The sequence below is a fragment of the Leptodactylus fuscus genome, chromosome 6, assembly GCF_031893055.1.
Source record: "Leptodactylus fuscus isolate aLepFus1 chromosome 6, aLepFus1.hap2, whole genome shotgun sequence".
Classification (NCBI taxonomy): domain Eukaryota; kingdom Metazoa; phylum Chordata; class Amphibia; order Anura; family Leptodactylidae; genus Leptodactylus; species Leptodactylus fuscus.
Window position 1 is genome coordinate 36,960,570 of NC_134270.1, and position 25,775 is coordinate 36,986,344.

Consider the following 25,775-nt stretch of genomic DNA (forward strand, 5'->3'; position numbering starts at 1 on the left):
GACGTATATAGTCTATGGGCGGTCCGGAAGTGGTTAACCCATTGATTTCAATGTGTTACGCACGTTAAACGGAACCCATTGAAGTCAATGGGATTCTGGTTTTCAGCGCTGATTCTTAGGTGAGTTATCATGCCAGAATCAGCGCTGTGTTACTCCGCATTGGATGGTTTGTTCATATTCAGTCTCTGGTCAAAAAAAAAATAAAAATCACAGTATATATTATTATTTAGGATCACAGCTTGGGCAAATATGAGCTAGCGCTATATAACGTTCAGGCCCTAAGTCCCGTCGTCCGGATGGGATTTACAGCCACATTATGACCATCTGAGTTATCACTTAGCAATATCTGCTTCTTAGTTTGGAGGTCTAGTGATTTTAAGGGGTTTTCTGGGCTTCTAATATTGATCTAGGCTCAGGATGGGCCATTTCTATCAATTCTCAGCAGCCATCAGTGCTGTTATAAGACGGCTCCATCCACTGTGTAGTAGCTGTAGGGGGTTGTTACGCAGGTCAAAGGTGTTAGCAGCCAAACCCAAATCGATCACTAAGTGCCAGCAACCCAAGTATTAGATCAATGTGTACTCGGGATTATGTCACTGTAGAGACTCATCGGTGCCAGCCCCATTTACAGAGGGCTGGTAACTTGTTCCAGATCACAAAAAATTGTTAGGCAAAGCTGCACATTCACTAGATGATAAAGGAGACTCCCGTGAACTGGACTACGATGATCAAATATTCATGGCCTACACAGAAGGTGTTTCAGTCTTGAAAACATTATATTAGTTGATGTGCTGGTGGTAAGTGTATCATGTATACATTGCACTCCCCACATACATCACATAACATATACATGTTCTGTGGCAGAGAAGTAAATGATTACAAACAAGGTCTGATTAGACAAAGGGCAGTGTGTAAGGGTGTCAAAGTGTTGCCTTATAAAATGGCTCTCAGAGGTTACTCTTGGGTAGTGTACCTCTTGGAGAGAGATCACTGACAGACAGACAGACATGTCTCTATGATGCACTTGATGGCATTTTGCTCAGCTGACAGACCTTGAGAGGGTGATGTAGCTTTGGACTGGGAGAAGCAGGATGGTTTCAACAAACTGTTCTCCATCTAAGCCATTCTGTCCTGTTAGGAGCAGTGTTAACATGAGGACATGCACACATAGTGACCAGGCCCTGGATGACCCTGACCGACCACCGCTAGGAAATCATTTGATCAACCAACAAGCCAGAGCAGCTTCCTCAGTTTCCTTGTCCACCATACAGATAGAGGGGAAACATTCATTACACACCCCTACCTCTGCCCGGACCATTTCCAGGTGCTTAGCAGAAGGAGATTTTTTTTTAAATTGTCCAGGGGCAGTGAACAAAAATGCAAAAAAACTACTCACCTTTCCCTGATGCCTTGCCACGCTGCATGTGACCACTGAGGCCAACCAGTGGCCTCAGGAAGGGAACCGAGACATCACAGCCGGCAAGAAATGGCAAAGCAAGAAGGCAGCTGGGCTACAAGACCGAACAGTACTGAGAGGACACTGCAGAACAGACTTTGCATCGGGCCCCACTGCTGGTGCAGTGCATGGTATCCCGTCGTGGCTTTCCGCTCTGGATTAGGCACAAATGAATGTGCCTAGTCTGGGGGGTGCTATCGCGAGGCAGACGCCGCGGCTGAATCAAAGGGCAGCTCGCTTCTTTTCTCTGCTAGTGCGAACAAACTGCTAGAAGGAAAAAAGAACGCTAGTGGTCTACATAGACCTCTGTGAGGGGGCGGATTTTGTGGAGGATTCCGTGCCAAAAATCCACCCCCTCTTGCCCTGTGTGAACTAGCCCTTAGGGTATGATCACATGGCGGAAAATGGATTCCGTGTGTGAACATACCACGCGGCTACCTGATGCAGTGCACCGGCATCCTGTTGCGTCATTCCGCTCCGGATTACACCTAAATGAATCGGCCTAATCAGGAGGGAGTTTTGCACTGTGACTGAGCCAGCTGTGGAATCCGTAGCAAGATAGGGCATGTCGCTTATTTGTACCGCTACTAGCTAGCAGAAAAAAAGAACGAGCGCCTCCCAGTGAAATCAATGGGAGCCGTTTTTGGCAGCGGATTTTAAAGCGGATTCCGCGTCAAATGCCTGTGAACATTCCCTTAATGAGACTGACGGTTGGTATGAAGTCATTGTGAGACGCCCTGACCTATGGAGCCCATACATTCCCTCTATACAGCACACAACACACCCCTCACATACATATAACACACCCCTCCTATGTGATACTGCCGCTCACACTCTGACCCTCCCTCTATGAGAACCTCCTGATACAAACATTCCGGTCATGTGACCGTGACGTCATCCTGTACAGAGGATAGGGACCGATCAGCGCGAAAGTGGAGGGTGTGACGTCAGCGGAGTGTGCCGCTTCTACTTCCGCTGTGTGATGCCGGTGCGGGCGGTCAGTAAGTGTTCGGGTATAACACCGGCTCTCCGCTCACTGCCGGGTCACGTGCTAGTGTCCTGCCTGAGCCTGCAGAGCCTGCCATAGGAGTACTGTGTAGTACCAGGCTAGCTATACAGCTCATACAGCTTATCTGAGGGCAATAAACTGCACTGCACTGCACAAAACTGTACCTCTCCACCACATGTGTCCTGCATGGCAGTGCTCACCTGTCACCCCCCTCTATACTGCTAGTTACACCTATCATCACTAGTGACCTATATTGTGTCTGCAGTCCCATATATTACTGCTATAGTGACCTATATTGTGTCTGCAGTCCCATATATTACTACTGTAGTGACCTATATTGTGTCTGCAGTCCCATATATTACTACTGTAGTGACCTATATTGTGTCTGCAGTCCCATATATTACTACTGTAGTGACCTATATTGTGTCTGCAGTCCCATATATTACTGCTATAGTGACCTATATTGTGTCTGGAGTCCCATATATTACTACTATAGTGACCTATATTGTGTCTGCAGTCCCATATATTACTGCTATAGTGACCTATATTGTGTCTGCAGTCCCATATATTACTACTATAGTGACCTATATTGTCTGCAGTCCCATATATTACTACTATAGTGACATATATTGTCTGCAGTCCCATATATTACTACTATAGTGACATATATTGTCTGCAGTCCCATATATTACTACTATAGTGACATATATTGTCTGCAGTCCCATATATTACTACTATAGTGACCTATATTGTCTGTAGTCCCATATATTACTGCTATAGTGACCTATATTGTGTCTGCAGTCCCATATATTACTGCTATAGTGACCTATATTGTGTCTGCAATACCATATATTACTACTATAGTGACATATAGTGTCTGTAGTCCCATATATTACTACTATAGTGACATATAGAGCTGCCTGTGATGTAAATACTGTATTATTATATTACTATCGCCACTAGTAACATAAAACAGCTCTATAATAACCTACTGTCATTACGTATACCATGCAAATCCTCTGCAGTGACATATTCATGTACCGTCAGTAGTGTATCACCTATGTATGTGCACGTATTATGTGATAGATATGGCACCTCACTGCCAGTAATATATCGCTCCCTTAGTATCACCTCTAGGGTCATAGCAGCTTCCATTATGAACATAATATATATATATATATATATATATATATATATATATATATATAGTATTTTTTTATGACTGCTATGTTTTCTGTAGTGACATGGTAATATATATGTTAGTCCAGATAATAACAAAGATTGTGCATCACGACGGACACAATAACATAGACCAGACACACCCTATTGTCAGTGCAGTTTGTCATCTGGCGAATTCCTCCCAACTTCAGTTCCTTATCGGAAAAGATAAACGGACTGTTTGATGCAGATGTGAACAGAGCCTAATCTATATTCTCTTCTTGCAGGTGCCAGAGGTAACCTTACGTTGGAGTCGCTGAGATTCTGCAATGCCTTCATTTCGGCAGGTTGGGGAGAAGCAGCTGCCCCATGAAATTATATTCATGTCATGGTCTCCCAAGAGGGATCTTATTGCACTTGTCAACAAAGCTGGAGAGGTGAGCATCCAAACAAGGTACCGTGTTGGTAATCTGCAATGTACCTGTACAGTAGTTGTGTTTTTTATTAGTATAAACTATGGTAATAATATGAAGTCTAGTCGTGTGGGGGGGACTTCACTGGGTGCCTCTGCTGTAAGTACTTACACTGGTGTCAGCCCATCCATTGCCCTGGTCTGTTGGAGCACCAGCACTATGGATAGGTGGAGCGCTACAAGAGCGGTCACATACAGAGTCCAATGGATCCCATTAACTATAATGGGATCTGTCATTTGTCTGTTCTTTAAACTGAAACTGTCAGACAATAAAGGCAGAATTGCGGGACTTTTTTGTTTAGCAATTTTGGACACATATTGTGAAGGAGACTCCAACGCAGATGTGAAAGTAGCCTGAGAGGTTTGGTGAGAGTAGTCCTGCATATGGTGCTATTTTTCGTGTGAAATTGCAGACACCTCTATGGTGAGTCACTTGAGTCTGTCATCCGCTGATGGTATGTATGATATATCAGATCCTACAGGATGTCTGCAGATTCTGTTATGAACAGAAGCTAAGACACAATTGGTAACATAGCCTAACATAGACATTATCCCCATAATCTGGTCTCTCAGCCTCTCACTTCTACCAAATCAGTTCTCTCTAGGCTGCGCTGATGAAGTCCAACCAGACAGAAACGGTGCCGTCCGTAGCTGAGAAATTGATTTGGTTATAACCCCGCATTATGCAGTAAAGACTTCTGGGAAAGTCGGGCATGATGTTCAGGGTGCTTCCCATAGAGGGCAGCATAACAGAGGCACTGTCTCCCTGTTTACATCTTGGGAGGCAGATTTGCATATTCTTCCCATGTTCCCTTGCAGTGGAGCAACTATGGCTGTATAAGTCTCCACACAACTGAAAAGGTGGTCTCTCCCTAAGGAGTGACATTATCCCCATAATCTAGTATAATTGCAGGAAAATATCTGTAAGTGTTTGAGATTTCAGAACTTATTTCTCCAAGTTTCCTCCTTATTTTTAAGCCTGCTTCATATCTGCGTTTGGGTTTCTGTTTGGACAGTCCGCTTGGGGCCCCCTCGAACGGAAACCTATTCGCATAAAAAAACGGTTACCTAAACAAAACCCGCGGACACCATAAATTTATAATGAGATCCGTATGGTTTCCGATCAGTTTCCGTACAAAGAATTCATGCGGATAGGTGAATGGAATGGCCCGAACGCAGAGGTGAACCGGGTCTTAATTGAATGTCTCGCACCCACCAGTCACAGTTAAATGTAGCAAAAATTTGGGGCCTGTATTATACAGCACCGATATACACTCACCGGCCACTTTATTAGGTACACCATGCTAGTAACGGGTTGGACCCCCTTTTGCCTTCAGAACTGCCTCAATTCTTCGTGGCATAGATTCAACAAGGTGCTGGAAGCATTCCTCAGAGATTTTGGTCCATATTGACATGATGGCATCACACAGTTGCCGCAGATTTGTCGGCTGCACATCCATGATGCGAATCTCCCGTTCCACCACATCCCAAAGATGCTCTATTGGATTGAGATCTGGTGACTGTGGAGGCCATTGGAGTACAATGAACTCATTGTCATGTTCAAGAAACCAGTCTGAGATGATTCCAGCTTTATGACATGGCGCATTATTCTGCTGAAAGTAGCCATCAGATGTTGGGTACATTGTGGTCATAAAGGGATGGACATGGTCAGCAACAATACTCAGGTAGGCTTTGGCGTTGCAACAATGCTCAATTGGTACCAAGGGGCCCAAAGAGTGCCAAGAAAATATTCCCCACACCATGACACCACCACCACCAGCCTGAACCGTTGATACAAGGCAGGATGGATCCATGCTTTCATGTTGTTGACGCCAAATTCTGACCCTACCATCCGAATGTCGCAGCAGAAATCGAGACTCATCAGACCAGGCAACGTTTTTCCAATCTTCAATTGTCCAATTTCGATGAGCTTGTGCAAATTGTAGCCTCAGTTTCCTGTTCTTAGCTGAAAGGAGTGGCACCCGGTGTGGTCTTCTGCTGCTGTAGCCCATCTGCCTCAAAGTTCGACGTACTGTGCGTTCAGAGATGCTCTTCTGGCTACCTTGGTTGTAACGGGTGGCTATTTGAGTCACTGTTGCCTTTCTATCAGCTCGAACCAGTCTGGCCATTCTCCTCTGACCTCTGGCATCAACAACGCATTTCCGCCCACAGAACTGCCGCTCACTGGATGTTTTTTCTTTTTCGGACCATTCTCTGTAAACCCTAGAGATGGTTGTGCGTGAAAATCCCAGTAGATCAGCAGTTTCTGAAATACTCAGACCAGCCCTTCTGTCACCAACAACCATGCCACGTTCAAAGGCACTCAAATCACCTTTCTTCCCCATACTGATGCTCGGTTTGAACTGTAGGAGATTGTCTTGACCATGTCTACATGCCTAAATGCACTGAGTTGCCGCCATGTGATTGGCTGATTAGAAATTAAGTGTTAACGAGCAGTTGGACAGGTGTACCTAATAAATTGGCCGCTGAGTGTAGATAGCTAAAGTTCAGCACTTCACTCCTTCTACTATAAGGAGGAGTAACGTGCATGGGCAACCACCAGTCCTTTCAGATGAAGGACCATGGACTCCAATTTTTACGATCAGTGCGGGACCCAGTGGGAGGACCCTGCAATGGTCATATATGTGTTACTTATCCTGTGTATGTTCACATGTTCTATATGAGATAACATTTTCCCATATATAAATAGTCTGAGTGTTTCTGATGTCTGATACATTTCCATATATATCCTGCTGATGTTATGTCGTCTTGTCAGGTGTTACTCCATAGACTGGCAAACATTCAGAGGGTGTGGATTTTACCCCCTAATGAGAATACAGGAAAGGAGGTGACATGCTTAGCATGGAGACCTGATGGCAAAAGTAAGCGTATCTTCTTTGTGTTCTGCCTATGATAAATCTGTATTATCAATTGTTTTTATTGATTGATTGTATTGTTCCTTTTTTATTGATTTGTATGTAACCGTAGTTTTAGCATTTGGTCTGGCTGACACCAGGAAGATTGTGCTTTGTGATGTGGAAAAGCCCGAAAGCCTTCATTCCTTCTCAGTGGAAACGCCGGTGTCCTGCATGCAGTGGATGGAAGTCACAGAGGAGAATAGGTGGGTCCACTTAAGTGTCACCTAAGGAACAGATAATGAGAAGCTCAAGATGTCAGCTCTTATGCCAAATTCTCTCTACCATGGACTGTGTCTGTTATTGCAGCATAACAAGAGAATAGGGTCAAGTTCATATCCCATATATGCAAATGGTACCATTTCAAGGTGACAAAAACACACATTATCTTTCTAGTCTTATGCAACTTAAAGGGACTCTGTCAGCACAATTTAACTACCCAAACGGAGCTCAGTATTTGCCAGCCTCTCTGACTACAGCTTGTATAATCCTGTGCTTGTGCAGGGCACCTCAAGCTCCAGGGCAGACGCACCAAAGCTGAGAATATGTCCCCAGTTTTGGCTCAGCACAGCCCTTAATAGGTTCCTGTTGTCTTCTGGTACCTGAAGAGCTGGTCACTGCCTCCCAGTGCATGTGCCAAGCATGTACGCAGGCTGTTGTCTTCATGTCAGAAGGACTAAATCTCCACCCCTTTGACTTTATAGCCTAATTTTACAGGAAGAAGAAGAGTTGAGGTTGCATCGTTGAAACCTAAGGGAGAAGCAGTGGGATGCCCTGGCAGGTACTGAGCCTGGTTTGGGTAGCTAAATTGCACTGACAGGTTCCCTTTAAGGGATTTGGCTGTCAATTTAATCCTGGGTTATAGGCTATTACATTAAAAAAATAAGTCTGATGGAAAAAAAAAAATATCCATTTGGGGGATTTTTTTTTCATTTGGTGTCACTGGTCATGTTGATTTGTCTGACAGAGAAGATGTGCTACACGTGCCCTCTAGAGCTATAACCTGTGTAGTGATGCCTGCGTGTATGGCACCTCAACAAGACCAATGGGGACTATTGCCCAACGGCTCCCAGTTACATTCTCTGTAGTATCTTGAATTGTTATAGTAAAGTAGAAACCACACAAATTATTCTGAAAAGCTCTTGTCTCAATTTCAGAAGTTTTATGTATTTTATCTTAGTGTCTTGAAGTCATTTTATAATTCAGAAGATGAGTCCAGTATTCTTCCAAGGTTGCCTGCATTGCCTAAAAAGTGAGTATGTTGTACGGTGCTGTACTGTTGTTCTTTTCTAGAATAAGTAAAGAATGTGATAACTTAAAGTGGATGCATCTCCAAAAAGGGATCATTTTTTACACCAAGTTTTTTTTATGTTAAACTAATTTTTGATTATATAATTTTAAATTTTCGGTGTCTCCTACGGTATCTTCCCGGCTATGTATCTGATCTAATCTATCTATCTATATAAAACCACAATGCATTTCCACCGCGGTTTTTCTCCTAGCACTTTATAGCCTAAAACACAAGAAACTTAAAGGGATTCTACCACTAAAACAAAATTTTTTCTATTTACCACGTCGGAATAGCCTTAAGAAAGGCTATTCGTCTCCTACCTTGCTCAGTCGCCTCCGGCCCGCCGTTCCGTAGAAATACCGTTTTTTTTACCGGTATGCAAATGAGTTCTCTCGCAGTAATGGGGGCGTACCCACTGCTGCCAGAGAACTCTCTCCAGTGACGCCTCCATCTTCAACAGCAACCGCATCTTCTTCCGGCTGGGGTCACACTCCGCTCTTGCACGCATGCGCAGTACGCTTCTGTAGTTCTTCGTAGAACTGCAGGAGCGTATTGTGTACTGAGCGGAGTGTGACCCCAGCCTGAAGAAGACGCTGTTGCTGTTGAAGATGGAGGTGTCTCTGGATAGAGTTCTGTGGCAGCAGTGGGGAAGCCCCCATTGCTGTTTGAGCGCTGGGGCCCGCCCCCATTGCTGCGAGAGAACTCATTTACATACCGGTAAAAAACGGTATTTCTACGTGTCAACAGTGGATTAACCAGCACCTAGTCTCACTTGAGTAGCAAACAATGTGCGTTTATTTAGCACAACAACAAACAGCTTACAACTTGTTATAGCATCTAGTTCTGTGGAAAGACTGCAGCAGCTGGCGTGCAGCCATGACATAGGGAGGGGGAGAGAGAGAGAGAAAGAGACACAGGAAGAAGGGAAAGAACATCCTATCTGTGAGTGGGGTTTTTTTTCAGCAGAACTTTGTTAACAACTTAACAGTATGAACACAGACAGAATGTCTCATCATATAATACAGCAGTAGTAGTTGTTGCCTTTCATATAAACAAATATGCATTATTCCAACACTACGGAACGGTGGGCCGGAGGCGACTGATAAAGGTAGGAGATGAAAAGCCTTTCTTAAGACTATTCCGACGTGGTAAATAGAAAAAAATGTTGTTTTAGTGGTAGAATCCCTTTAATCCTGTAAATGTTATGTATACTCTAAATAGCTTCACTCAGTTATTTATCTGTCCCTGTTTTTTTCCATACAGTTACAGTGCCACAGCCAAAATATTCAGGTAAGGCAAAATAACATTGGTCTTTAAAATGACTGAAAAACAGAAAAATAAAAAAACAATATTAGCTCATATAAATATATATATCTTTTTTTCTTAAATAAATATAAGCTGGTTTTCAATAAATATTCAACAGATCGCTTACCTTACACAACTTACTGGTAGTTAAGAATCTCTGTTTCTGATAATCATGATCCTTTTATGCCATCAAGCAGAGTCACTGGTAAATCACCTTCAATGAATATCACTTGACGCCACATTATACAGTATGTAGTGTGAAAAGTGGAACTAACCATTGCCCAAATTTTTTGTCATCACAGTGAAGAGAAATCTGATGAAATAAAGCTCTTGGGAGATGTTCGGTAAGTGAAAGTGATGAGAATTTCCATAAATCTTCCTCTCTGTGCTCTCCATGTGTCTTAAGCAGCTACAAAGGAACTTGACTGTAACTTAAAGTCTCTCACCAGAACCCAACATAACAACCGGCCACAGATAGATAGGTTAGGATCACCTATATCAGACAGTGGTTCCCCCCTGTGAATTGCTGCCTCCGTTGTCAAGATATCACCTTTTTTCTCAATATGTGAATGAACTCTTTGGAGCAATCTAACCCTCATTTCTCCAAAGAGTTCATTTACTCGTTGATAGATTCTCAAGGGAAAAGCAGTATTTGATTCAGGAGACCCTAACCTATCTATCTGCAGGGCTGGGTTGATATGCTGGGATCAGACTGGGCTAATATGTTTATATGCTGGAGACAGACTCCCATTAAAGAGGATATTGTAGAGGGAAAGGCAGTGATGACGGCGCTCACAGCTCAAGGGAGACACGCAAGGATAACTGAAGTTTATTTGAAGAAAATGCAGACTCTTTTAGTCTATACCAGGGATAGGGAACCTTCGGCTCTCCAGCTGCTGTGAAACTACAACTCCCAGCATGCTCCATTCACTTCCATGGGAGTTCAAAGAACAGCAGAGCAAGTATGCATGCTGGGAGTTGTAGTTTTGCAACAGCTGGAGAGCCGTACGTTCCCTACCCCTGGGCTATACCATATGCCATTGGCACAGTATATTTAACTCCACTGTGACGTCCGACCACTATTTGTACATATCTGTAGTGACCTATGGATCAGTTAGCAATCCTTGGTAGTCTCTCCATTAGCCCAAATCACTAACCGTTTCCTACAGATTGTGTCCATTACTTATCATATCTATGATATCTATGGTCTGCTGTACTTATAGATGAGATGTCACTGCTTATGTATCTTAGAGGTCTATTTATTGTAAAATGTAATATATTTTTTGTATGTTTCATAAGACTTAATGCTTTGGTTCTTGGAGGAGTCTCAGGGGAGATTGAAATCTATGCATATGGGATGTACAAGATTGCGGCAATTACAGAGGTAATGTAATTTACATAGGTTATTATAATACACGGTAGTTGAGCAACATATCCTCATTCCTGTTCTTTCTTTGCTTGATTTCCATTTGCTGTCTTTTACTACATGCCCATTCACAAACCTGATTTTTTTATTATTGCCAAAGAGCACCATTAGTCTTATTACATCGTATTCTCATTTCTGTATTCACTTCCCATTGTTTATAAAGCACTTTCACAATGTTTAGCACTACACGGCACCAAGTGTTCACAGTGCGTCTCACAAACTGTGCTGTAGAATACTAAGCTCTCATGGATTTTGTCTATTATGGATGTGTAATACATAGATCCACAATATGGCATCCATGGCTAATATTTCATCACAAAGGTCACGTCCAATTTGTGAATGGGTTTCTGCAACAATGTATACTGTGAAGGTTTCCACCTTGTACCTGTAGCCATCTTACATCCTTTGCTAGAGTGCTGCCCAGAACACGTCTTTCCTGAGAAGTGAAGCTCTTCTTATCTTACAGGATCTGCCTCTTTTATACTATATGTAATAACTATGTTATTATAGGTTTTGGTAGGATTTGTACTGAGCACTGTCTTTGTGAGAGTAGATCTGAGCACAGCATCCGGTTTTCTCAGTGCATGTATGATATGGCACCATCTTCTCCGGCCTTACATCATGTAGGTAGTCATATAACATCTATGTGCTTATTATATTTATCACACTTTTCCTTTAAGGTGTTCGGCTCATGTCTTGGCTTGTGCTTATCCAGTGATTTAAAATCCCTTTCTGTTGTTACCGAGCTCACCACAAGCACGACTCCTGAGATTACCTACTTCCAGGTGAGTGAGCAGATTCTGGACCGGACGGACCATGTGCACTTTGCCCTTTATACTTATTCTTGGTTTACTTAAACATTTGGTTTCTTTCCTAGCTGGATACCAGTTTACTGTCTGAATATTTACCAGAGGTCACCCGAATGGCGAGAAAGTTCACTCACATTTCAACTCTTCTTCAGGTTGGTTTTTCTAAGTAGCTGCTTGGCCATTGGTGCTCTGTACACATTAGATAGAAGATGGTCATACCTCTTCATTGACACTGGGCAAAGAATGATATTTCACAGACAACGTTCTTTCCATGAGAGATTGCTTGAGTGTCATCCCATTGCACCTTATATAATGGAGGACTAGTGACTACCGGGAAATTTTGACCAAGATTGAACAATATTACAGTTCTGTACAACTCGATAGTATAGGGGATTATGAGCTCTAGCGCACAAACCAGACAAGTACTACAACAGTAATGGTGTTTAGGGCTCATTCTGCCTTAGATTCCTCTTCATTTGCTGGCCCCCCGGCTTCTATTGATCAGCTCAATGGAATCCACAGCAAGATAGAGCTTATTTTTTCACCGTCCTGCTTCAATCTCTGCTTCCCATTGAAAACAGGTGGCAGATTGAAGGTGGAAAATCAGCGCCATATTCTGCCATGCAAACATGGCCTTAGAAAGCTTACTTTGTAAGGTACCGGACTGACACGGGTGCTCTTTCTGTACTAAGGATGTTTTTTTTTCACTTTCCTGTCTTTTATACATGTTTTTGTTTTATTGTGTGCAGTATATAAAGTTATCTCTGACTTGTATGTGTGAAGCTTGGGAAGAAATTTTAATGCAAATGGATTCTAAACTAACAAAGTTTGTACAGGTACGTATATATATTATGTACCCTTATATTCATCAAACCCCTATGGCACATTGGAGGCATAAAAAGTTGTAAGTCTCAGGTGTGCAACGTTTTAAATGGAATTTGCAACAAATCTTGTTTGTATATAACCTTAGTCACTTTCCGAAAAATGGGTAAGGTCATCGGCCCCGTTAGGGTCATCATAATTATACCAGTTTTTTGGTACTGTCAGCACCAATTACAAGCTGCCATAGTTGTCATTGTAGACGCACAGCCCATCTACATGGGATGCGCCTGATTTATCACCTGGCCTGTGCCGCCACATAGATTGAGCTATTCCCCCCCTCGCCAGTGGCATAGGGATTAATGATCTTGATTTCCACCCCCACCCCATCATATCTATTTTATTCTTTTGTTATGATTTGCTGTAGAATTGTGTTAAAATATTTGATGGAAATTAAAATCCGAGACAAATTGTAGCACTTTGTGTATTATATTTTTATGCTTCCAGGAAAAAAACACAACAAGCTCTGTTCAGGATGAATTTATGGATCTTCTGCTTTGGGGTAAATCCAGGTAACTTGATTCTGAGCCCAGTGATGAAGGAAGAAGGGCGTCTTACACTAGTTTTAGGGGTCTAATCATCTAAATAATATTCACTTTGTAGTTGCACAAACCAGTAATATGGCACCCCCCCCCACACACACTGTATGTCCTGATGCCTCCTGTGTTACATACAAAGACATATACAGATTATTTCTGTCACATTCTGTATGACTATTACAGCAGAACAAAAAAATACATGTGATGCCATAATACAGAAGTGACAAACCCTAAAAGGATTGTATATGGTACTATACAGAGGCACCATATAGCAACTTGCATGCAAATACCACTTGTTCAATCAGAACTACAGGTTCAAGAATAAACTTCATTTGCATTCCGAGCTGATGTACACATCCAGTGCAGCGGAACAGGCAGGAAAAAAATTCACATTGCACGTTGCCAGAAGTTGTGAGTAAGCGCCATAAGACCGCTATCCGGATCGGTTTCATTAGGCTAGGGCTGTACGGTGACGGAAGCAATGCCATTCACTCCTTGGCTGTCTGATCTTGGATTATCCAGTCTTCTAACTATACTTCTCTATTTTATTCTTGTCCTTCAGTCCTGAGCTCCAGGAATTACTGATGAATCAGCTGACTGTCAAAGTGGGTTTTCATTCATTTATTTCCTTCCATTCAGCTTTGTAAAGGGTTAACATACAGCGTTATCTAATACGTTTTTATTGTTATCAGGGCTTAAAGAAGCTTGGACAAGCAGTTGAGTCTTCTTACTCCACTATTCAGAAGTTAGTCATCAGTCATCTGCAAAGGTACAATATATTCTTATGTAGTTATCACGGGTTGTAAAACTTAAGCCAGCCATAGACTTTAGATCAATGCTGTAAAGATGCATGTGATTACATAAACCTTGTCCTCTGTTCTTGCAGTGGTTCAGAAGCTTTGCTCTACCACTTAAGTGAGCTTAAAGGCATGGCCTTGTGGAAGCAGAAATATGAACCGCTGGGCCTGGATGACAAAGCAATTGAAGGTACGGTGAGTGATTCAGATTCACATACATGGTCCCGGGCAAGTGGACAAATATTGAAACTTTAGTGGTAATATAAGGGTATGTTCACATGGAGGAAAAGCTCGCGGAAACCTTTCCACCATGTGGACAATCCGCGCGCTCGCACAACAGAAAGCCGATGCAGCATCGACATTCCGTCGCGGTATCCCGCTCCTGTGTAGGCCCGAATCAATGGGCCTATACTGGAGCGTGTTTCGAGCCGAGGACACCGCTGCTGATGCAGCCGCAGAATCTGCTGCGAGAAAGGGAATGTCACTTCTTTTTTCCACTACTAGCTAGTGGAAAACAGAAGCAAGCGGCTCCCATTGAAGTCAATGGAAGCCTTTTTTGGTGACAGATTGAGTGTTACATCTGTATCAGCCAAAATCTGTGTCTGTATGGAGGGCAGTAGTTAAGGTTAAAAGAATTTTAGGATGATGATTTAGGTTTAGGACAGGGGTAGGCAATCTTCAGCACTCCAGCTGTTGTAAAACTACAACTCCCAGCATGCATACTTGCTCTGCTGTTCTTGGACCTCCCATGGAAGTGAATGGAGCATGCTGGGAGTTGTAGTTTCACAGCAGCTGAAGTGCCGAAGGTTGCTGACCCCTGGATTAGGAGGTATAACTCATTTGTAATGCTTTACGTGTCCACTTCAAATAATTTTCTGATTCTTTTCTGTTTCAGATGCAATAATGTCTGTCGGTTCCTTCAGTCTTAAAGCAAATGAACTTCTACAGTAAGAACCGTGATCGTTTGTATGGATGATTTATTATAGGAGTTGTATCTATCACAGTGAATAAGTCAACCCATGGCCTGTGTAACTATAGTTTGTACCACTTACTGAATATAAGTAGCTATTAGTGTTGAACGTATAGTATTTGATTGAATACCTCGCTGCCATAGGAATGCGTGTGAGCGGTCAAGGGGTTAAGCGCATTGAATATTTGATGCGTTTAACCCCTTGGTGTTCGGCCGCTTACACACATTCCTATGGCGACGAGGTATTCGATCAAATACTACTCGCTCAACATTAGTAGCTATATATTCGCGAGGACTGGAGATAATATGATTTGTGGCTGTAGTTTAGATGCAAAAAGAATAAGCATTACTAACATGACTACCATTGGCCTATACTGATAGAGATTTCCTGCTTTCTTTCAGAGTAATAGACAGCGGTATGAAAAACTTCAAGGCGTTCTTTCGATGGCTGTATGTAGGTAAGAAGGATAGTCCGTGCTTCTGCAGAGGATACGGGTATGACGTAGTGGCAGAAAACTTTATGGGGAAGTTCACACAGCCGATGATGAAGAGGATTTTGAGGCCGGACATCCGCTTCAGATTCTTCTTCATTTTCGGCACTCCACAGTGGAATACCAAACTAGAGCATTGGCGTTCTGCCATAGATTAGGCCCAGATGAGTGGGATGTCTCTAGCCATGGTCAGTCGCAGAATGTTTTACAGGATTGAACACAGTGCCTATTTTTTCAGTATCCTGCTCCGATCTCTGTCACCCATTAAAAACAAAATCAGCAGCAGAATGGGGTTTTCTGGGATCACAACATTGATGGCCTGACCTGAGCATAGGCCCTCAATATCAGACTCATGGAGGTTTTTTATGATGTACAATTTAGTATCCTAGCCTTACTATAAATCATCAATATCAGGGGTCTGACAGTTGCCACCCCTCTGATCATTAAACAGCTGCAGTGCTCGGGAGAGTTCTGCTTCCATTTTATATACATGTGATATCACCTTCATGGCTCATGTGGCCTGTTTGCTGCTCCGTTCCATTCAAATGAATAGAGCTGATCTGCAATAACAAACACAGCCATAATATAAAGTATAGTGCTACTTTGGTAAATAGTGAAGGGGTCACAATGCTCCTTTTACTAAGCATGGTGTACTCTTCAAACAGCTGATCGACAGGGGTGCTGCGTGTCAGACCTTAGCGATCTGATATTGATGAATAAGAATAGTTTATCAGTAACTATGTGACAGGAGGGGGTAGTGTAAACTATAAAAAGCTTGTAGCCATCCTGTGAGCCCCACAACCCCTCAAGTAGCTGACAGGATGCTAAGATTTAACCCCCACCAATCTGACATTGATAACCCAGATCTTTACGTAGACATGTTACACTTATAACCTGATCCAGTGTAAGGCCAGTTTATGATGTGTATAAAATACATTGACTTGTTTCTGTAGCTATGTTGCGGATGTCAGAAGATCATGTACCGCCAGAATTGAATAAGGTAATATATTGTATGTTATGTATAACTAAACCCAAATATCTCTAAAAAACCAAGTGCCTGGCATAAGGAGTGAGCACATTTCTTATTCAGTTACTTGCTTTGTGTGTAGATGACGCAGAACGAAATCACTTTTGTGGCAGATTTTATAACAGAACATTTCAATGAGGTAAGCCTTCATGAGCTTTACATGGCCGCTATACAACATACATGAAGTGTTCTCTCTTGTAGTCATGCTTTACCTTCTATTGTAGGCGCCCGAACTGTATAACCAGAAAGGCAAATACTTCAACGTAGAACGTGTTGGTCAGGTAAAACCTAAGACTGTTTACTCACTTGGAGAACTTTGAAATCCATTAGCAACTTTCCAATGGACTGTAATGGTAGGATCCCACAAATCCACAGCCAAAAATTTGCACTTGTAAGTTTTGGATTGTGCTGCAGATTTCACTCCTGTTATATTGGAAGGGGTAAAATCCTTAAGAGAATTTTATATCTTCCAGATTTTAACATTCTTAAAAATTTCTGTCCAGTATGTGGATGAAAATTGTAAAATCTGAACCACTCGTCTGATACTTTATTCTGCTGAGGATTTATGTATATCCACAGCAATTCCAGTGCAGTACTTGTGGACCTGTGCATGGATCCTGATATCTACAAAACAGGGCTCAGGGCAGAGCCTTTTATTGTAGTGGCCAGAGACTTCTTCTGAAATACCAATGTGTAAAGGTAAAACCTTTCTCCCTGAAATGTCTTGTAGTATTTGAAAGATGAAGATGAAAACTTGATGTCACCCCCCAGAACAGAAGGGAACCAGTGGTTTAACTTCCTCCAGAACAGTACACCTCTGAAAGGTCTGTATTACTTACTAACAAGAACTACATATTAGATGAATCCATGTCCAATATCCAACGATCTAATATGTATGTGCCTTCTGACCCTCCCCTTATGGCAAATAGAAGGGGATATAAGGATTGTGCTTCTGAAGTTAACCATGTCTGACTGTTTTGTTGTCAAACAGAAAAGCCACCACCAGAGAAGTGTAGCAGTGGCTAAGGCCTCATTCACATCTGCGTTGGTATTCCGTCTGGGGGAGTCCACATCACATGGGGACCCCCCCCTCCCGCCCAAACGGAATACCGAACGCAACTGCAAGCGGTGTGCCAATGAAAGCACATGGACCCCATAGTCTATAATGGGGTCCGAGTGCTTGCCGCCAGATCTTCGCAGGGATCATGCGGACAGGAAAGTAGTCAGACCCTCACTAAAGCTCCAGCCTTTCTAATTTCATACAGACAGTTCAAACCTCATTTACTTCTGTGCAAACATAAGGACACCTAATAAAGTTAATGCGTGAAGCCAGACTGTCCAACACACACTGGCTTTCAGATTATGGCAATATAAATCTCGGTAGAGGTGGATGCAGTAAATGTGAAAGTTTGTGGGTTTGGATGTTTGGATGTTTGTTCCTCAATCACGCAAAACCTGCTCGACCGATTTGGCTGAAAATTTCCACAAACATAGTCACTACACCCGATTGCGCAATAGGCTACTTTTCATCACAATAGCGCACATATGTTTGTGCCAGGACCCCCACAAAACCCAAACTCACACCACCATCTCTGCAATCTCACACACTTTGGACCATAGCAAGCCCCAAAATTCATGTTGCCCTCTACAGCCTCGCCCCTAACCCCACACAATCACATATACATATACTTTACCACTTTGCCCCTCACCTTAACGATACTCCAGGAGGCTACCTCTTTAACGCTCTGCAGAAGCCATGTTTGCCGACCCCACCGCTCTGACAATCCGCAACACCGCCAACCCATGTCAGTACCCCTAGGCGGTCTAATAAATGCAAAAACAAACAAAAAAAAAAAAAGTATTACAAATTCAAATCACCCCCATTTCCCTAGAACACATATAAAAGTAGTTAAATACTGTGAAACACATACATGTTAGGTATCCCTGTGTCCGAATCACCCGCTCTACAAAGCTAGACAAATATTTTGCCTGGACGCTTAACGCCATAGCGGCAAACATACTGAAAAGTCCAAAACCACTGTTTTTTCACTATTTTCATTATCATACAAATATCAATCAAAAGTGATCAAACCAATAGCATTTCCCGAAAATGCAACAACTACAAACTACACCTGGCCCCGCAAAAAAACACATCCCCCGACACAGACAAATAAAAAAGTGACTGCTGTCAGAATATGGCAACTTTTAAAAACAAAAAAATGTCAACACACTACTGGCAGAAAATACCAAATCATACAATGTCGTATATCGAGGTATATTAACTTCAAATACCTCTGTCCAAAATTCGCTATGTACAGTTTCTCACAACACCGTATAGCAGCTCAAAAACAGATTACATTCAACACAAAAGTCTCACGTATTCTCTGAATTACAGCAAACACAAGATACATTTCATATCCCATACCTTATACACAGTACGAAAACCTTACCCGCGCCTGTATATACCCACTTCTACAATCACTGCAGACGAAGTCGCGGGTACCAGCTAGTTTAGAATATTCTGGCCAGTAGAGGGCGCCCACAGGAGTGTAAAGGAAGGCCTATAGGGATTACAAGGTATATTAATGCAGGTTGTGTAACATCTAGCAAAGAACAAGATGAATGAGATAGAGAAACTAGACCCATAACAATATTAAACTGATACAGGACCAATACAAGTAACTACATAGGTTTAATGTAAGGTTCTTTCCTCTATAGAGAGTCCATTGCTGTTTCCGTACTACCCAGAAAAATCCCTTCATTTTGTGAAGCGACAGATGGAAGCCGTCATTGACCAATGCCTGGCAAAGCCCTCTGTGAGACTGTGTTTTTTGTTTTATTGGGATTTTTTTGGTAATTTTATTATTTACAGTCCAGATTGTGCAGTGTGTACTTTATCTTACAGGACATTATAGGGAAGTCTGTCCAGCAAAAGCTATGCATTCCTTTATACCATGCATCAAAGAGGTAACTTTTAGTTCCTATTCGTCGTATGCTTTATTTAGAATCGAACAACTAGACCTAAATGTGGAGGGTTGTTTTATTCTTAGCGGAGATCAGCTGCTCCTAGAGGTGCCTGACAACAGCTCTCGCTGCCGATAACACTTGGCCAGGGCTCAGTGGGACAGCTGTAGGCCAAGCATACGTTTGGCTGGCTGCTACTTCACTTGTGTGGCCGGTCTTACTCTAAAAAAAAAATTTTTGCGACTGAAAAGCATCTTCATTCATGTGAATGGGGTTATTCTGGAAGCCCACACATGGATTTCTGCAAGTCTCATGTGAAGGTGTCTTAGAGGGATTTTCCTGGACCAGATTCTATTGTCATGTTGGCAACTCCTCATGATAAACACGTTCTAAAATGCATTTCATATAGTTGTTCTTTTACACACTGTAGCAGTCATATGACCGTCTCCCAGTGTTTTGTTGCCTCCTGCTGACATATTGCTCATGCACTGCTGCTGCAGCTGGGAGGGAAACACTGCTGAATTATACTGGGTGCGTCCTGGGTGTCCTCAGCCTGAATAGATAATCTGTGGGCATAACTAATGATCAATGGTAAATGCTGCATAGACGTGTAGTAGTAGGAAAGGGTTTTACACACAGCTGGATCCTTTACATTCCCTACGATGTAAGATGCTCAGTCCTCCGAGTTATAAGGAGATAGAAGGTGTATAAAGGACTCAGTGGACTCCTTGTAGTGCACTTTGCTGCCTACAGGGGCCGTTCTCTGCCTATATCATGTCATAGCTATAGAATACAGCCACGGCCTTATAGCTATATGCTTGCCTCTGGCAGGTCAATACTTTGGAGAGTTTTTAGATCCAGCCATTGGCTAGAATTCTATTCTGTTATGTTGAAAAACTCATTCTGATTTTCTTGCAGTGAGGAGTCTTGTCCAAGGCTGATTTCTCTCCCATCTCTGTAAGTTATTGATTCCTGTATTGCTACATATCTCTGGAGCATTGGCAAGTTCTACATCTAATGTCTACTTTTTCTGTTTTGTTTTCCAGCTGGAATGATAAGTCACAGAATCTACATTATGTCCTGTTCCGTATGATGGAAAGCTCTAGCACCAAGCTCTTCTTTTTCAGGCAGCCCACAGATGTTTCTAGGTACTAAAGAAGGGGTTTAGTCTAATCTGCAGTACCAGTCATGACCTTTACCAATTTTGTGGAGCTGTAACTGGTAGACATTGAATGGGATAGCGTGCTCCATCAATCAGCTGATCAATGGGGGGGGTGAACTGGAACTGGTCATCAAAGTCTTAGAAAACACTTAATGGCTCGTTCACACGTACTGAATCCACGTCAGAATCCGCCCCCTCACAGTAGAGGTCTATGTAGACCGCTAGCTTCCTTTTTTCCATGAGCAGCATGTTCCCGCTCACGGAAAAAAGAAGCGAGCTGCCCTTTCTTCAGGCGGATTCCGCAGCTGATTCAGCCCCGGCGTCCGTCTCGCGGCAGCACCCTCCAGACTAGGCCCTTTCATTTGGGCTTACTCCGGAGCAGGAAGCCACGACAGTCGCATTTTGGTCCTATTCTGACGCGGCTTCCTGGGTCACAATCAGGACCAAAATCCGCCATTCAGTGCCCCATGTGAACTAGCCCTTAAATGGCAGAAAATATACATTTTTGTGTTCATGTATAGAGGTATGAGGCCATGTGGACATATATTACTTGGATATTACTGTTTGTGGTGTTTTCTCTCTAGAACTATCGATGAAGCGTTTGTTGCTGTCGAATTTGGAAGTTCCTTAAACAGTAGCACAAGTGAAAATCCAGAACCAATGTGAGTATGGTGTGCGATAGTATCTACTGCTGAAGCTAAAGGAGTTTCAGGAGGTCAGGAAAGTAGTGTACTGTGAGGCTACTGTGGATAAGTCATAAGTATCTTTTGTGGGCGAACTCCTTTAAGTGAGCCATACTTAAGGAGACGGCACCCATTTGTAACGACCAGATCTCTGATAGCCCCTGTGTGGCCCAAGGACTTTACTGTAGTGTGCACTGAGATTTATATGACAGGCACTTTACTATTGGTGACCAGGCAGTCTGAGAAATGTGGCGGGGTAGCAGCCATAACAGACCCACAGAGGCATTAGATGTGCAGTATATAGTGATTGGTGCAGCCAGTAACACACAGCAGCCCTGTAGGTACAGGTGAAAGCCACCAGGCCCTTTTGGTGTAATCGATCTTACTATACCAGTTGGAGTCACAGCCTTGTGGATCTGCTTAATCTGTGGTGTACATTCATTCTGTAGCCTCTATAGCAGGGGTAGGGAACGTACGGCTCTCCAGCTGTTGCAAAACTACAACTCCCAGCATGCATACTTGCTCTGCTGTTCTTGGAACTCCCATGGAAGTGAATGGAGCATGCTGGGAGTTGTAGTTTCACAGCAGCTGGAGAGCCGAAGGTTCCCTATCCCTGCTCTATAGTGAAGAAAATAAGAAGCACATAGCCACTGGTCTATCACCTCACAGGATAGTGCCCATGTATTACTTATATCCTCCCATCCCCAGACTCAAATTAACCCAACAAAAATTTTACAAAGTTTGAAAAAAAAAACCACCACTTGTCCATATTACTCCTAAAATAACATGTAGTACCATGTGTGACTGTATCCAGCGTGAGTAGTTAGGGCTAATTCACACAGAGTTTTTTGCAGGCGGATTTTGACGTGGAATCCACCTCAAAATCAGTCTGCAAAAAATCTCCCATTGACTTTTATTTTCCCACCAGATGCCCCTTCTTCCCACGGCGCGAGACTCCCTCCTGATTAAGCCCATTCATTTGGCCTAATCAGGAGCGGGACGCCAGTGCACTGCATCGGGGTCATGGCTAGCCGCTTGGAAAATTCACACGCAGAATTTAGTTTCCGCCGTGTGAACATACCCTGAAAGAAAGATGAAATATAAAATGCAGTGACTATTCTCTGATACTTGTCTTTCCTGATCTTCAGACATTACAGTTGTCTCGATGCTCGTTTCTATGAAGATGAAGTTGTGACTTTGGTACTGAGGGATACCACAGAGGCAGAGGGAAAAGACAGGATTCTGGCTCTTCTTCCACTGTCTTCAGTATATTGTGATGGAGTGGCAGATCGTACATTCATTAGAGACACCAGTAAGAGGTAAGAAGTCCTTCTCATATCCTACAATGTAATTCATAATGGGGATAAATCATTTTGGCTACACAGCGATTGCTTAAAACAGAAGCCATATAGTGGCACAAATGCAGTTTTTCTCTAATTCTACCCTATTCTGAATTTTTTCCAGCTTCGCAGTACATAGTATGGGATAATAAATGGCACCATTACACAGTACAATATGTCCCTCTAAAATGAAGCCCTGTGATCAGTAAAAGTAGAAAAGTTATATCATTTGGAATGCGGGGAATAAAAAGTTGAAAATTGGAAAATATCAGCTGTGGGAAGGGTTAAAGAGGAGCGCTTCGGTCTCAGTTTATCGGGCTGCTTTCCTCCACCATCATTTTTCTCAGTCTGTTATCACTATTAGAACCATATCCAGAGAAGGGATATGGACAGGTTTCCTCTACCACAGAAGTCTATGGAGAACAGTGAAGAGGAGGCTGCTGCAGGTAGAGAGATACAGACTGAATGGAGAAGTGACAAAATCAGTCTGACAAAGAGAGATGGAAGCAATTCTCTGTAATAACAAAGATTACAAAGTTTCCTTTATTGGTTTGTACCATATATTTATGAAAAGTTGTTATAATCGGAGGTACGCTTTAGAATCGGCTACACTGAGATGAAGTTGTTATATAACATGTCCAGTGACACGATTTACTAATGTTTTACTGTTTCACAGGCTGGAAGAGCAGTGCACCGACATCCCCTCTCGCACCGTGCACTTGGACAGTCAGTGGCGTGTGCTGGAGAATATCAAAGCTCATTATGTGTCTGTGAACGGTATACGCAAAGTGGCATCCGTGGTACGTAAGGCTTTTTATATTACCTTCTTGGAACAATACAGTCAGAGTATTAATACTTTAGTACACTGGAGGTGGAAATGCAGGGCCATTTAAAGAGGACCTTTCATGGGTTTGGGCACATGCGGTGTTATATATTGCTGGAAAGCCGACAGTGTGCTGAATTCAGAGCACTGTCGGCTTTCCTGATCTGTACTCCGGTACCGGTACTGTAGCTCTTTACAGTCAGAAGGGGCGTTCCTGGCAGTCTGTCAGGAACGTCCTTCTTCACAGCAGCGCCTAAAGCGCTGTACAGTGTGATCGAAGAGGAACGCCCCCTCCCTCTGCTCACAGTGCTCGTTCATAGACGAGTATTATCAGGAGGGGAGGGGGTGTTCCTCCCCGCTCACACTGTACAGCGCGATAGGCGCTGCTGTGCAAAAGGACGTTCCTGACAGACTGTCAGGAACTCCCTTCTGACTGTAAAGAGCTACAGTACCGGGACTGATAGCTCTTTACCCAGGGCACAGATCAGGAAAGCCAACAGTGCGCTGAATTCAGCGCACTGTCGGCTTTCCAGCAGTATATAGAACTGCCTGTGCCCCAAACCCATGAAAGGTCCTCTTTAAAGGGAAGGTCCACCAGTGCAACCAACTTCATAGTTTGTGTTTACATCCCCTAAGGAGAGCTACAGTATGTGTCTCCATGATAAGACTAACCACAAACCCTGGGTGGACTGAATCTACGACTATACTTCTTCTTATTTGTCTCCTAACTATTCCTTACTTACAACAGATCAGAAAGAAGCAGGTTCAGACTACACACAATTTGATCGTAGTCTGTCACCAGTAGTCAGTTATCGTGTATTTCTCACCTAACCTATGGTTTATATCTCTATCATGCAGCTAAGCTCCAACCTGCGACACGTGCGAGTGTTTGAAATGGATGTGGAGGATGATGGTGAAGCTGAGGAGGAGGAAGAGGAGGAAGAAGAATCCCATTCACAAGATGTAACTGAGGAAGACTTGGATCACTCTACAGACGATGCACAGAACAACAGCCTAGAGGGAGCAGATGTTACAGAAGAAAGCCTGGAGTCCTGATTGTATGTAAACGCTTAGACCTTGAGTTATGTTCAGTAGACTTCTGTGAAGCTCACTGTGTCAAGTCTATCCGGGTGTAGACAGTAGGATCGCCAAAAAACCTTTGCTCCTAAAGGCTTCATACAATTCTGTATAGTGCTATTGATTGTATATACTATAAACCATCACTTGGACCAATACAAGGAGGCAGCATTGTGCCATTTCTTATAGTGCACTATAGGTCTTAGTTCACATCTGCCTCTGTACACCTCCTCATTCATGAGGCAAGGGAGCAGACTGTGACTCAATGTTGTCCCTCTCAAGAGACCCCAAACTTCGTAGAGTGCTGTATTCAACCTTTGTGTGTTGTTTTTTTGCTAAGTTCATTGGCAAAATCCTACATAAGGGCGGGTTCACACCTGCGCCCGATCTCCGCTTTGTGGGTTTCGTGTTCTGCCCGAGTCTCTGGACAGGAGACAGAAACCCGGCAGTCAGTTACTACCCGTGAGCGTCTTCTGGTCTCCTTGGCGAATCGTTTTTTTTTAACCAGACACAAAGTCCTGCATGTTCGACTTTGTGTCCGGTTAAAAAAAACATTTTCGCCGCGGAGAGCAGAAGACGTTCACAGGCGGACACTTTGCAAACCCATTCAAAGGAATGGGTTTGAAAACTGACTGCCGGGTTTCCGTCTCCTGTCCAGTTTCTTGGGGCAGAAGATGGAAACCTGCAAAACGGAGACCGGGCGCAGGTGTGAACCCGCCCTTAATATGGAGCAGATTACAGTGATGTAAAGTGTCCACAAACTTACTGCTGTGTTTTCCATCTTGTAACAGCCAGTAATAAATGAGAATATTTTGTACTGTTTCTTTCATGTTTTTTTTTTTTTATTAAACATTCCATTCATCAGATTGGGCACATGCGGTGTTATATACTGCTGGAAAGCTGACAGTGCGCTGAATTCAGCGCACTGTCGGCTTTCCCGATCTGTGCCCCGGGTAAAGCACTATCGGTCCTGGTACCGTAGCGCTTTACAGTCAGAAGGGCGTTTCTGACACTTAGCCAGGGACATCCTTCTGCCCAGCAGCGCATATCGTGCTGTACAGTGTGAGTGGGGAGGAACGCCCCCTGCCTCTGCTCACAGTGCTCGTCCATAGACGAGTATTATCGGGAGGGGGCGTTCCTCCCCACTCCGCAGTACAGTACGATAAGCGCTGCTGGGCAGAA

The 25,775-nt window shown here is 43.2% G+C and overlaps 1 protein-coding gene across 2 annotated transcripts; it reads left to right on the forward strand.

Annotated features, from left to right (window-relative positions):
* The first annotated feature begins 2,355 nt into the window (after positions 1-2,355).
* Positions 2,356-25,076, forward strand: ANAPC4 (anaphase promoting complex subunit 4). 2 transcript variants are annotated; one of them, XM_075279729.1, is made up of 29 exons: positions 2,356-2,457; positions 3,911-4,060; positions 6,872-6,977; positions 7,084-7,216; positions 8,191-8,262; positions 9,565-9,591; positions 9,909-9,950; positions 10,906-10,990; positions 11,713-11,817; positions 11,910-11,993; positions 12,591-12,677; positions 13,168-13,232; positions 13,822-13,864; positions 13,952-14,028; positions 14,146-14,246; positions 14,952-15,003; positions 15,429-15,484; positions 16,471-16,517; positions 16,627-16,683; positions 16,769-16,825; positions 17,275-17,368; positions 19,263-19,360; positions 19,450-19,511; positions 20,427-20,465; positions 20,555-20,656; positions 21,255-21,332; positions 22,502-22,672; positions 23,370-23,493; positions 24,375-25,076. In XM_075279729.1, the coding sequence occupies exons 2-29, from the start codon at positions 3,953-3,955 to the stop codon at positions 24,570-24,572; spliced, it is 2,370 nt and encodes a 789-aa protein (XP_075135830.1). In that variant the 5' UTR covers positions 2,356-2,457; positions 3,911-3,952; the 3' UTR covers positions 24,573-25,076. The 2 variants fall into 2 exon arrangements, with proteins under 2 accessions (XP_075135830.1, XP_075135829.1); XM_075279728.1 differs by having other exon boundaries at positions 2,356-2,453.
* The last annotated feature ends 699 nt before the right edge of the window (positions 25,077-25,775 follow it).

What these genes read in the sequence shown, in the direction of transcription:
- ANAPC4 (XM_075279729.1), top strand. Translation starts at nt 3,953, where the DNA reads ATGCCTTCATTTCGGCAGGTTGGGGAGAAGCAGCTGCCCCATGAAATT. An exon ending in GGATGACAAAGCAATTGAAG is followed by an intron (nt 14,247 to 14,951) that starts GTACGGTGAGTG and finishes TTTCTGTTTCAG; the next exon opens with ATGCAATAATGTCTGTCGGT. An exon ending in CTTTCGATGGCTGTATGTAG is followed by an intron (nt 15,485 to 16,470) that starts GTAAGAAGGATA and finishes TTGTTTCTGTAG; the next exon opens with CTATGTTGCGGATGTCAGAA.